A 13,481-nucleotide genomic window follows, 5' to 3' on the forward strand; every position below is an offset into this window, starting at 1 on the left:
ATCTCTACCCTCACTCTCGCCTCCCCCCCCCGTTTTTGCTAATTGATTAGGGGAAGGATGAGCCCCCCCCCCCACCCCTCCCCCCCCCCCCCCCCGTAGCTACGCAACTGGCGATCATAATTTACGTACTAAGGGGCGGATCTAGCCGGCGGCAAGGGAGGGGGCCCAATTCGTGAGAAAATATTCAGCGGCGAAACAGCCAGATGGTGTTTGTTATGTTATGCCCCCTAAATGTTGAAAATTGTACCCCTGGATCCGCCACTGCTTGTACCTAATCTCAAAAATGATTTCAAACTTTCTTTCGCAGTACATAAATCAAAGTCTCTACTCCATGATATTGTGACTCTCAAATTAGTGTTAACCTTTTTCTTACGCTACACATAAATCTATCAGTTTTGTTCACTGTGTTTTTACATACATTTATTTATTTTCAATACTAATATGTCTCTTGTGCCCTGTCTTGACATGTATCTTGTTAAACACTTAAAAAACCACCCAGCTTCATACTTTATTGATGATTATGAATGACTACTCAGCCAACTTATAACAAGACGTACTTCAGTTTTAAGAGGGTCTTATTTGTGTAATTACCAATAATGTAACGAAACGATTGCAATCTTTATGATATTGTTCCCAGATGTAATATCCTCCATGTTGTTATATTGTTTTTTTTTTTGTAAACATTCAAGCATGTGATATAAATAAAAATCAATTCGAATTCGAGTATTTGCAATCGTGACTACAAAGTTAACATACATATACTTGAGTTTGCGCTAAAAGTAGTTGCGTTATCAATACTGTAATATGTAGGGTAGGCTTTTATTCATTGTTTTACTCATTCATTGATTATTTTTTTTACACTTTTATTGAAACAGGGTTGCCTCTTTAGTTAACATAATGCTTTCCCTGATATCACTTTTCCTTCAGAATACCCAAATTTGAGCGACAGAAAAATTGAAATGATCTATTTATATTAAAAAAATAATTTAAACGAGGCTACAATAGCCCAGTGTTAAAAGTTCATGAAAACTTCACTTGTTCCCACTTCCGTAAATGTAAGGCTAATTTACCTGCCCTCCCTGCAATATTGTTTTATTCTTCCCTAAATGCCAAATTGTTTTTGAAAGTCACCCAAAGATAATATTACGGACTTTCCCCTGCATCTATAAATCCAATATTTCAATTCATTGCAAACATAATTGCATTAAATAGCTTTATTGGTGGGGAATTACCGGACAACCCTAAATGAATATCTACCCAGTCAACAGACCTTAATTCCCTTAGCTCAAACTTAGCCATTACATTCTGCCATAATCTTTGAACATGTACACACTCCCAGAACATATGTTTCAATCTTTTGCAATGAACACAAGTTATCTTCAACAAAACCGAATCTGAATAAGTGTTCTCTAGTATGTATTGCTCCATGAAGAAGTTTATACTGAATTTCTATTAGTCTGTTAACAAGAGAAACTTCCCTAGGCCTACTAAATATCTCCCTACATACCTCATTTGAAAAATCTGAAAATCACCGTCACTCATGCATCTTCAAAACAAATAAATTGTGTAACTTAACTATGAAATATTCATAAACCTTCTCGATAATAAATCTCTGAGGAGCTTCACTGCACTGTTAAACTGCATTAAAATATCATATTCTTTTACATCCACTAAACTCCAGCTATCCTTTTTTCCGCTTCTCAAAATAGCTTCCCAAATATTCCCACATACCCACCGCTCGCCCAAACAAACGCACACACACGCACAACCAAGCACACGTACGCACACACACCCTCGTACACCCAAGCGTGCACGCACACACACACACACACACACACACACACACACCCAAGCATTGAATTCTCTTGGCCGACGTCAACAAAGAATGGTAAAAAGGTAAATGAATACGAAGAAACTGGTTGTTTTATTCAAATCAATGAACCATGATCACAGGACTAATCTCACATGAACAAAGTATACATTACTATCGACTGACTAAATAAGAAAAAAACATGAGCGATTTCCAGCGTAGGATTTGTTTTTGGGGTTCATTAGATGTCATGTCTAAAGAGCTGATAACTTTTACATGTTTGGGCCACAGATAAATTTTTAAAAAGTCAGTCTATGAGTGGATGGCCTTAAATCTGCAATACACCCTTTTTCTCATTTTCCAATATTCAACATCTTCATCTTTTCAACATTTAAACAAAATATCAGATTAAAAATTATCATTGGCATAGTTACAAGAGTAATTTGGAATAATATTATTATTTATCACGTGTAAACATAAAGGGGCACCTTTCCTCGGTATTGGATGTTTGACGCTCAAGTTGTCACAAATAACGGACTCTATCCTTACCCATGTTTAATGAATCAAATTAAAATCCCGTTTGTCCTTTCAAATTTGCTGGCATGTTCAATAAATCAAATTAGAACCCCATTTTTCTTATAAAGTTTGTAGGCACAACATTTGGGGTATTCTTCAAGGGGCTGATTTTCTAAATTGCCTATGCAATGAAAGGGGACACACTAATCATACACTTTTTGATTTAGAAAACAACTCTCATAATTATCAAAACTTCATCAAATAAATTGTGACAATTTGACAGAAAATAAAGCGAACAACATTCAACAGTTTTGTAACATTTACTACAAGATTACTTTATTACAATCCTCCTGGATACGTTCAAACATTCAAGGACATTTATTGAATTTATCATCATAACAATTATGGTATAGATTTGCTCTTCCTACACCAGTTAGACCAGTTGTTCCGATAGTTCTTACATTTCTTATAGCTTTTCTTGATCTGCATTTTATTTCCATGTAAAAATCCAAGGGTCTGAGATTTAAAGGTATGACAATGATCGAATTGATAGATTTCCAAAACATTATGAAAAGCTGTGCTGAATAACAATCATATCATTGTCTTTTTCACTTATGTTAAGAAGATAATTTTGTTTAAATTTATTTTTTCTGCCAATGTATTTCCATCCACACTTATGGCTTAAGGTAAATTTTCATGGGGGGTTTTCCCTTTAACAAATTTAAATTCCAAGGCCCGAGGAGGGACACTTTAGGAGAACAAGAATCTTATTAGCATCTTATAATTCCTAAGAGCATGATATATCAAAATTCTAATAATTAATTTCACAAACTGAGCGACGATGCAGACTTAACAAGTTGCATTCTGTGGCCTTATACAATCCAGAGATTTAAATCATTATTTTTTCTGCTCTCCAGAGGTGAATACATTAAGTAGGGTTCAAGTAATTCAAAAATAGGAAATTACATACAGGATTATGTTTTTTGTTTCTTTCCAAATTTGAGAGAATAGAATTAAATACAACCATTTGTTAATGTACATACAGTTACAAAGACAAGTATTTTGAAAACTATAGTTCATACACATAATGCACTACTAGCCCTACTGTGTGGACACACCTCTTCTCTATATTAAAAGAAAATAATTGCACAAAACTGCATCGAATCATCTCTGCTTAACAAGTACTAGTTATCAATTATTCACAGAGAATAGGTGAATATTTCTCTCCTTCATATATATATTACTGTCATACTATGAGAAATCTCAAGAAAATAACTTACGAACATCAACAAGGCACTGGTGTCCTTACAATAGGATGTAAAAAACCTTCAGCGTCCTTTGTACAAGCTCATGTCATCGTCAAAAGAAACACAATACCGTTTCATATTATTTTGATATGGCAAAGCAAAGCTAACAAGTGATCCATGTAAGCTCCTATTTCCTACTAGTCTATAATTGGTATTTAATATTAATTTCTTTAACCCTGTGTTTGCAAGTCAGAAATTTTTCTGTCATTAGAATAACAGTTGATGTCTTCTTCAAGGGAAAGGAACAGGAGGGTGAGCCATGTCAGACATTTGGCTTCCTATTAAATTTCTCGGCATTTTAAACTTTATTTTTTACCAAGCAAAGGTGACATCCCTAAAGTACAAGTATGCATAACCCACCTTGCAGCTAGAAGCTTTAATACCTTCAGCATCCCATTTAATCTCAAGCAGGGGGAAATTTCTGATTTTGATATCACACAAAGTTCCCAAAAGACCAGTACTCAAATTTAGCATTCATAATCACAACAGATTTCTGGCAAGCAAACCCAAGGTTCGTATAATTTTTCGCTTTTGACTTTTAGCACCGGTGTATTATGTACACTGTGGTTATTCTGTTGTCTACACAGAATAAAACTAAAGTTTATCAACCTTTTACTGCAGTAAATAGAGATTGGGTGTCCAAACAAATACACTGATTTCACTAACAATGCAAAGTAGATCCATGGTATGAAGTCACCCCCACATTCAAATGTGTAGGACTACTTCAAATGGCTGATTTCACAAATATATTGGCAGTTTTATTTATTCTAAGAACATTTTTTCTCTGCAAGCCAGACTTTTCAATGGTCTGCATATTTCTTTGTTAATAAATATCTTTCTGTCTCTGACTAACCAGAACTAGGATACACTTTTCTCCATGTATGAAGTTATATATATGTCGGTCCAAGTAAGTAGTCCCTTAAATTGTAAACATACATCATCAAAATCTCTCTTGTTATAAGTTACACATCAAATAAATAAACCACATAAATTATGAATAAATTTCATTGGTGCACCTTCTAAAAATCTAGTGTGCAGTTTGAAAGTATAAACAGCTAAGGCATGGTGAAAAAATACTTATGTACAAGTTAACAATCACTTTTTAAACAAGGAAAACATTATTTAACATCGACAAACATCTACATGTACTATGACTAATGTTTTTGTTTGTTTTCTTAACTCTCCATTCCAAAGGTTAAATTATCCTCTAAATCTTCAGTGTATACATCTATCCCAACACAAGCGGATGAAGCACTGCTAAAAGAAAGTAGGTACACACATCTTATGCACTCTCTTGAATTGGAAGGAAAAAAATGGGGTGGTACTCTGATAACAGGTGTATTCAATCTAATTTTCATAACAAATCTGAATCTACGCCAAATCATTTGTTAATCACCGACAGATTTAGGGGGACTCGACCTTCACACACCAGGTACCATTTGTTTTGGATTTACTTCCTTTCAAAGTCTTGACCGCAAATACTAACAATTATACTCAATTGTTACACTGTCTACAAAATGACTCTAAATGCTTTCACTAACCTTTAGTCATTCTTCAATGACTAATTAGTCCAATTTGGTCAAATATTTCAAATATTTCAAAATCAACGATACCAATTCTACAATAATATGTTAAGCTCAGACCATTTAAAATGGTCAATAATTATTGAATAAGAACATAGAGTGCTTACACACATAAACAAACACACACACATAAACAAACACACACACACATACAAATACACAAAAGGAAATAAATAGGTGAGAAAAGACAATTTGTACAAACTTCAAATATGTCAAAAGCTACAGACAATTCTCGGCAAAATACTAAATATTTATAAGCAAATCAGAATTGGAGCCAGAAGCTTGTTATTAACCCATATGCATTAAAAACAAAGATATTGCCCTTCTGGCTCTGAACAGATGTACAATGTTATTCTTTTCTTTTATAGTACTTTAATTACATGTACTTTGATTCTTCATTTTAATCACTAGGAATAAAGAACAAAGTAGTACACCAAACTAACAACAAAACTAAACATTTTTTTTTGGTAAAGGGTGAAATTAATTGCATGGCAAGAAAAAAAATACAAATATACACAACCTGCTTCTATTGTTTATCTTATTTGGCACTGCAACGTAAATGAGTTTGATAAATATATAAAAATGGGTCTCAACGCATAGTACAGGATTTAAAAAAATTAATTAACAAGCCTACTATGAGAGAGGTAAGTTTAGTATATGCTGTACACTGCAGAAGTATACATGTATGTTGTTTTGTTGTTTTTGTGTACTTTTACGAGAACACAAGCCTTCTTGCAAAATTTTCCCTTTTAATGTATGAAATAATCTGCTCTCTGACCTTTGTAGTGCAGGCATTGTCAAAGTAAAGCCCTGAAATACAACATGTTAAACTCTTCACTGAGTTCTATATAGTTAATCTGACAAATTGAATCATTTGTGTTACGAAATCTGAGAACAAATGAAAACTTGAGATAATGAAAGTGAAACCCTTCTTGATTGGCAATACTTGATCAACTGCATTTTGCTCAAAGCAGCTAATCATAATATTTTTTGTAATCAATAACTTTCCTTTATTGTTTACTTAGTTTCAATATGTCAGATTACAAAAATATTGTACAGTGTACATCCATTTTCTGGAGTATCTATCACTTCAGTTAACCATTATATTGCTAAGCCAAAGCACATCTACATGTACATAGAGTTACAATAAACATACATAGCAAAACAAGTGACCTAGATCAACAGCAGGACCCATAATGCATCTGTTCATAAGGTTTCACTTCCTGTTCATGCACGACAACCCCTAAGATACCAGATAAAACACCAGCTTGATCTCAAGTCCACACTTGCCACTGTTAGCTTCAGAGTTTTCTTTCTAGATGGTACAAATATACAGTCAGACCTGCTTTAGTGACCACCTGTCTACAAAGATCACATTTTTAGTTTCTCTTGAAAACGGTTTCTCAATGAAACATGTACTAAAGGAACCTGTACATAAAGACCACCTGCCTATAAAGACCACTTTTCTTGTCTCCCTTGGGTGGTCTTTATAGACAGGTTTCATTGTACAAATATGCTCTTCTTATCATCTGTTTGGAGCCCGAAGGGTATCAAGTCATATACATGTACTTTCAATGATCATACTGCCAGATTCTAAATGCATACTTGTTGATGATCATACTTCTTTACATAGAGGTAGAGCCACAATGTTGGGATATGGAGTTGGTGAACACATGTACTTCAACCATCTTTATTAGGCTTAACATCACCTTATTTCTCTTTCAAATGTGTCCAATAAGAGCATTTAATTGATCCATATCGATTACTACTACCCTTGTGCGCTCCATGCCTTCCCTGCTACTATATTTTTTCTATTAAAAGTAATTAACATGATAAAAGTTGATACTCTTCAAGCTCTCAGAAGGTGATATATTCCTTGAAGCACCAAGATATGCCAAGCAGTTTCAATTCTATTGCAAAATAATTAGCATAAACATCTAATATGGCATAACATTCAACATTTGTCAAGCATAGGAGCAAATAATGAAATAATAATGACATTGGATGCTTGAACGGCCCTCATATCTACCCCAAAATGGTGCCCAAGTTCCTTTCAAGGCATTTGAGGTCTTCATACCAGAGAGGTAGAAACCATCTACTGCACCTGGATGGAGAGTGGCAAATGAGGATTATTGTCTTGTCAAAGGACATTAGTGACGTGCTGGGGATTGATCCTGCGATCTGCACATTTCCTTCCACTCATCCATGATATTTCTACAAAAATTGAAGAAATATCTTGCTTCAAATACCCCCCAAGAATTGAACTTAAACAAGTTTATTTAATCTGAATCTCCCTAAGATGTATTACTGATGGGGTTAGAAGCTTCGTCTCTTCCAGGGTAATTCTTGTTTACCTTACATTTAGCACGTTATTGGTCAATTTTAACTTTTCAAAATGCCACGAAACACAACACTATTAGCCAAACAAAAATGAACTAAATTGAATGAACAAAATTCATCATCTAACTTTTAAAAAGTCCTCTATTGGTCAAAATGAGGTTGTCAAAATGAGGTTGTCAATATTCCATGATATGCAGATATTTGGCAATATGAATAAATAAAGGTAATTTTGTTTCTACAAACATAAGCACTACTCCGATATGAGCTGAAACATCAAAATTACTGCTCTTGACTTCCTATATACACACAATTCCTTGGTCTCTACTACGGCAGTCCGATCCATTCAGTTTGGTGTTAGTCTTGCTTGATACTCCCATCTCTCTCCTATAACATTCTAGTCTAAGACATGGTGCTGATCACATACTCTTAATGGTGCACAAGACTCCTCTAATCCAAGTAACCCCGCGAAGCATTTGTTCAGGTCATCACTTCTTTGTTTGACTACGAACAGACAGGGGAAAAAAAACATGATGATAAACTTTTTTTAAAGGAAAATAATGTGTGCTTACCAGAGATGAAAGAGGAATACAACTTTTGTTTAAATGAGTGTGTGTTTGTGTGTGTTGAGATACGTGTTAAAATCTGTGTTACCTAATAATCATGTTGAATACTGAATTATCGTATTCCTTTAGGCTTTATCTTCTTTTTTTTTAATGCATAGGGCCTAAAAAGAAAGATGGCATGGGTCGGTTGGTCGGAAATACTATTTTTTACTCCCTCTTTGGGCTGATATTTCTTTTCTTTTTTTGTTAAAGCCGACCGTAGATTTCAGGATTTTGGGTCGGTCGCAAAGGGTAATACAACATCTTTTTTTTTTAGGCCTAGTTTATATCCAGTATGACTAACCTTACTCTGTAGATGAGTATGTCTGTCTGTCTGTCTGTCTGTCTGTGTGTCACACGGTGGACATGGGCTGTTGTCTGTCGGCTCTGCTGCTAGAACCTGAGACATTACTCTCTGTATCGTCCACAGAGGGTCTACGAAGTTCAAACTCTCCATAGATTCCTATGTCCCCTGTAAACAGAATGGAAAGACAACAGTTTTCTATTAATAATAATAACTTTTACTTATATAACGCTTTTCATAAGATATTTATATTAAAGCGCTTTACAATATTGATACAAGTAAAACTAAACAGAGTAATGACAAGAGAACAAAATTAAAGTGAAATTAGTAAACATAAGATAACAAGGTAAGGTAACAATTTAAATAACTAATTGAGATGCAGTGGCAGACAGTGATGCATCCAGGAAAACAAAAGAACATTACTGTGCAAGTATCATAACTTTCTTGGATCGTGACAGAATTATATCATTAGGCGTGTATCTTGCAAAATGCTTTGACGGATTGATTAGGCTAAATGATATCAAAAATTGTCATCCATTACAACAATATTTCACCAATATCACAAACAAGTGTGTCTTTGCTAAATATATTACTCATTGCGGATGTAGTATCAAAAAAATAATATCGCTAGTGATATTTGTTTGTCTCGCAATGTATGGTCAACAAGGGATCTAAAAGATCACAACGTTTCCTGCGCCGCTGCAACGCTTTGTCAGGTGATAAAATATAATGTAAACAATATATATTTTCGAAGGGTGTCTTTGTTGTGTTCCAGAAGCATCTTTCGTGCAATGACAGTTTGCTTAGAAATTTAACATTAGAAGGTACTCCTGAGGTGTCATAATTCTAAAAGAACTCTAAAAATATACAAAAAAGCTATTACTTTTTAATAAACCACAGATAAATGATATGATCCAGATAAAAATCCCATAGCTAAGCAGTGAAAAGGAGTGATAAAGATATCAGATCTCTAAAGACTTTTTTCATGATGTGTTATATTTTGAATGAAGAATTTTTTAGAAATATGTATAAACCTACAACTGCAATTATTGTAACAAAGAAAATAATTTAAAGTGAGATTAACATTCATAAATATCAAAATATCCCCAAAACAGAAAGAATAAAAAAAAAACATGAGAAAATCTCAGTAATAAGACTGAAGAAGTTGTTAATTTGTTATCAAGTTTTCCAATATCAAAGAAATATAAAATTTTACATTGCAAGGGTTTGAATGTTAGAAGCATAACAGGGATTTGCATGGTGAAAATCTCAAAACTTGTACGAGGGCAAAATTGTTGTTTTAAATAAATATCACATTTCAAAAACTTTCCCCAAAACATGGTGGCAACATTTTCATTATTAACAATGTTACAGGAATTTTTCTATTCATATATGAATTTTGCAAATAGCATTGTTTATTCACCCCATTTGTTGTGTAATAATAATAATAGTAATAGCGCTGTCTATCTAGATAATTCTATTCCGAGGCGCATTTATTATTACCCCAGCTTTAGCCTAGCAGCTGATTATACTGTGCTCCAGCATTTCAAGGGATTAATTCCTGCCAGGTATCCATTTTCATCACCTGGGTTGAGTGTGGCAAATGTAGATCAATGTCTTGCCAAAGGACATTAGTGACGCGGCGGGACTCAAACCGCGGACCGTGTGATCGACAGTCCGGCGACGTATCCACTCGACCACGACACCTCTACACAATGAGGGTTTCAATTTTCACTCATCGACAGTAAACCACAGAGTCTTTTGATTTGATATTTTGCACATACTTTCATAAATATGTGTTGCTGCTCTAGATACATTTTGAGGGCTTGCAAATACCTGATAGGGGAATTCATTCATTTGATTTGATTTTCTTTAAATCTAAGCTTCTGATACTTTAAAAATAAAATAGAACTGCTTTGAACAGACTAATGATGACAAAGTTGAACAAAGTTGAAGATAAAAAAGCAAAGCCCACAAAAATCCTTAAATTGCAAAGTATAAAAAGCAGGCACTATTTGTTTACAAAGATTTCAGAAAAAACATAAATGCTCTTTTTATTTGATTTCTAGACAGACAACCAGATTTTACACTTTTCAAACCTGCGATGACACTTTGATTTTTGAAATATGATGAGCAAAGAAGCAGAAAAGAGGATATAAATGTACACAAACTAGGAAACAGTATTTTCATTTGAACTTGTGAAGGATTGTAGAGATGTAAACAAAAAATACATGTATACATAAGTAGCCCACCTACACCTTCCTAGACCTGTATACATATTTCTCTGATATCAGTAACTGAATAACACAATATGGCAAAATACATTTGTATGTGCATTCATACTTTACAACTGTTCACTTTTTGTTCTTTCACAGAACTGGTTAAAGTATTAGGGGTTAAATCAGTGTATCATTCAAAGTAAGTTGATTGCCTCTTCTATCTTAAATCTCCCATTAAATCTAAAGAAGATTTCTGACCTACATGTATATGTATAAATATAAACGAAGATATTTTTATACTTTTTAACTATTGTCACACTGTTGCCGAGAATAATAGGAAACAATACAAAATATCAATGATTTTAAGAGGAAATAGCCACATAACTGTAATGCCAAATCATCACCTTTATATACCTTCCTGCCAATCATTTTGCCATATAACCATATAATTTGCAGATAGAAAGAAAGAAATTGCAAGCAGAAAGTGAGAGCAATTAAAGAGCTTTTAATCACTGAATATAATACTGCTCAACACACTCAATTCTCCCATAAAACACTAAACAATGACAACACACTCCATAGGTCATGTACAGTAGAAACTCTTTATAACGAGGTCCTTGGGACCAAGGAAATAACCTTGTTATATCAGGTAAAAAAAACAAAATATATAAAGAGCTGGGACCAGCAAAATCACCTTGTTATAACAGATACCTTGTTACAGTCAAACCTGCTTTAGTGACCACCTGTCTAAAAATACCACATTTTTGTTTCCCTTAAAAAATGGTTTCTCATTGAAACATGTACTAAAGGAACCTGTCTACAAAGACCACTTTTTGAGTTTCCCTTGGGCGGTCGCTATAGCCAGGTTTGACTGTACATCAGAGGTTTTCTTTATACAGAGGTTCTAATGTACGATGTAAATATGAAATCATGCATACAACACAAGGAAAGCAATGCATTCTGACTACATCTATAACACATCTGCATTAACTTTCAATAAACCAACACAAGGACAATTCCAATACCAGACTACACTGCCTTTAAGGTACTAAACATAACATAGAGGGCAGTATGACAACAAAGGTCACTTTCACTCTCAATCTGTGCTTAAGACCAAAGAAAGCAAGGATTATTCTAAGACTAAAACTATAATAACCACCACCATATAAATCGCAACGTTAGTATGGTACATCGCAAATGAGGCCATTTCTACATAACACAATAATCCCCTTTTAACTCCCTGAAACTTTTTCCTTGTACACCTACCAAGTATATATATACTGTAATCTTCACTAATCATTCTACTTGCAGATTGCAAATTGGCACCCATCTGTGCCAAAATTGATCAGAAATTTCAGTTCAACTTGCAACTTAACCTTGCTTTCAAAGAGAGACTTGTTAACATGTTTACCTGAATGTGTTCTTCCATCGTTGATACAGTCTTCATGCAGGAAACAGTCAGGAGGGTTTGAGAAGGGATGGAACACCACACAAAAAACATGAGTTGCAAGAACAAGGCTAGTAGGGCGTAATCTAGACAGTCATAGAACAGAGACAGAGCTAGGGCTGGATGAGAGACTACTGCTGGAGAGGTGAACGCACTTTCCACAGGTGTGGACAGACAGCTGAAGCAGACCTCTGAGAGGTTTTAGGGAGGGGTTAGAGTGTGTGGGTGAATGAGTGGGTGTGGGAAGCTTTTGAGGTGGGTGGGGGTCAATGAGTGGGTGTGGGGTGGATAGGGTAAGTGAGTAGGTTCTAGGTATATGAGAGGTTTTAGGAAGGGGTTGGAGGGGTGGGTTCATGGTTAGAGGGTGTGGGTGGATGAATGGGTGTGGGAAGCTTTTGAAGTGGGTGGGGATTAATAAGTGGGTGTGGGGGGTGGATAGGGCAGGTGAGTAGGTTCTAGGTATATGAGAGGTTTTAGGGAGGGGTTAGAGGGGTGGGTTGGTGGTTAGATGGTGTTGATGAATGGGTGGGTGTGGGAAGTTTTTGAGGTGGGTGGGGGGCAATGCGTGGGTGTGGGGTGGATAGGGTAAGTGAGTAGGTTCTAGGTTTTAGAGTGGTTTTAGGGAGGTGTTAGAGGGGTGGGTTGGTGGTTAGATGGTGTTGATGAATGGGTGGGTGTGGGAAGTTTTTGAGGTGGGTGGGGGTCAATGAGTGGGTGTGGGGTGGATAGGGTAAGTGAGTAGGTTCTAGGTATATGAGAGGTTTTAGGAAGGGGTTGGAGGGGTGGGTTGGTGGTTAGAGAGAGTGGGGTGGATGAATTGGTGTGGGAAGCTTTTGAGGTGGGTGGGGGTCAATGGGTGGGTGTGGGGGATGTATAGGGTAGGTGAGTAGGTTCTAGGTACATGAGAGGTTTTAGGGAGGGGTTAGAGGGGTGGGTTGATGGTTAGAGGGTGTGGGTGGATGAATGGGTGTGGGAAGCTTTTGAGGTGGATGGGGGTTAATAAGTGGGTGTGGGGTGGATAGGGTAAGTGAGTAGGTTCTAGGTATATGAGAGGTTTTGGGGAGGGGTTAGAGGGGTGGGTTAGTGGTTAAGAGTGTTTGGGTGGATGAATGGGTGGGCGTGGGAAGTTTTTGAGGTGGGTGAGGGTCAATGAGTGGGTGTGGGGGATGGATAGGGTAGGTAATTAGGTCCTGGGTATATGAGAGGTTTAAGGGAGGGGTTAGAGGGATGGGTTGATAGTTAGAGGGTGTGGGTAGATGAGTGGGTGTGGGAAGTTTTTGAGGTGGGTGGGGTTCAATGAGTGGGTGTGGGGGATGGATAGGGTAGGTAATTATGTCCTGGGTATATGAGAGG

General features: G+C 35.9%; 1 protein-coding gene across 6 annotated transcripts in view; it reads right to left on the reverse strand.

Annotated features, from left to right (window-relative positions):
* Window positions 1-1,904: 1,904 nt before the first annotated feature.
* The window catches only part of LOC755739 (phospholipid transfer protein C2CD2L), an 84,823-nt gene continuing 73,246 nt past the window's right edge, over window positions 1,905-13,481 (reverse strand). For 5 of the 6 annotated variants that reach the window (XM_030977485.1, XM_030977484.1, XM_030977486.1 and 2 more), the window contains 3 exons: window positions 12,093-12,122; window positions 8,463-8,630; window positions 1,905-8,057 (listed from right to left, as the gene is read on the reverse strand). In XM_030977485.1, coding sequence (XP_030833345.1) covers window positions 8,512-8,630; window positions 12,093-12,122 — 149 coding nt within the window. In that variant the 3' untranslated portion in view covers window positions 1,905-8,057; window positions 8,463-8,511. The remainder of the gene's footprint in view (window positions 8,058-8,462; window positions 8,631-12,092; window positions 12,123-13,481) is intronic. The other variant, XM_030977487.1, reaches the window with a different exon arrangement.

This window comes from Strongylocentrotus purpuratus, unplaced genomic scaffold (genome assembly GCF_000002235.5).
Source record: "Strongylocentrotus purpuratus isolate Spur 01 unplaced genomic scaffold, Spur_5.0 spur5_scaffold_1, whole genome shotgun sequence".
Lineage (NCBI taxonomy): Eukaryota > Metazoa > Echinodermata > Echinoidea > Camarodonta > Strongylocentrotidae > Strongylocentrotus > Strongylocentrotus purpuratus.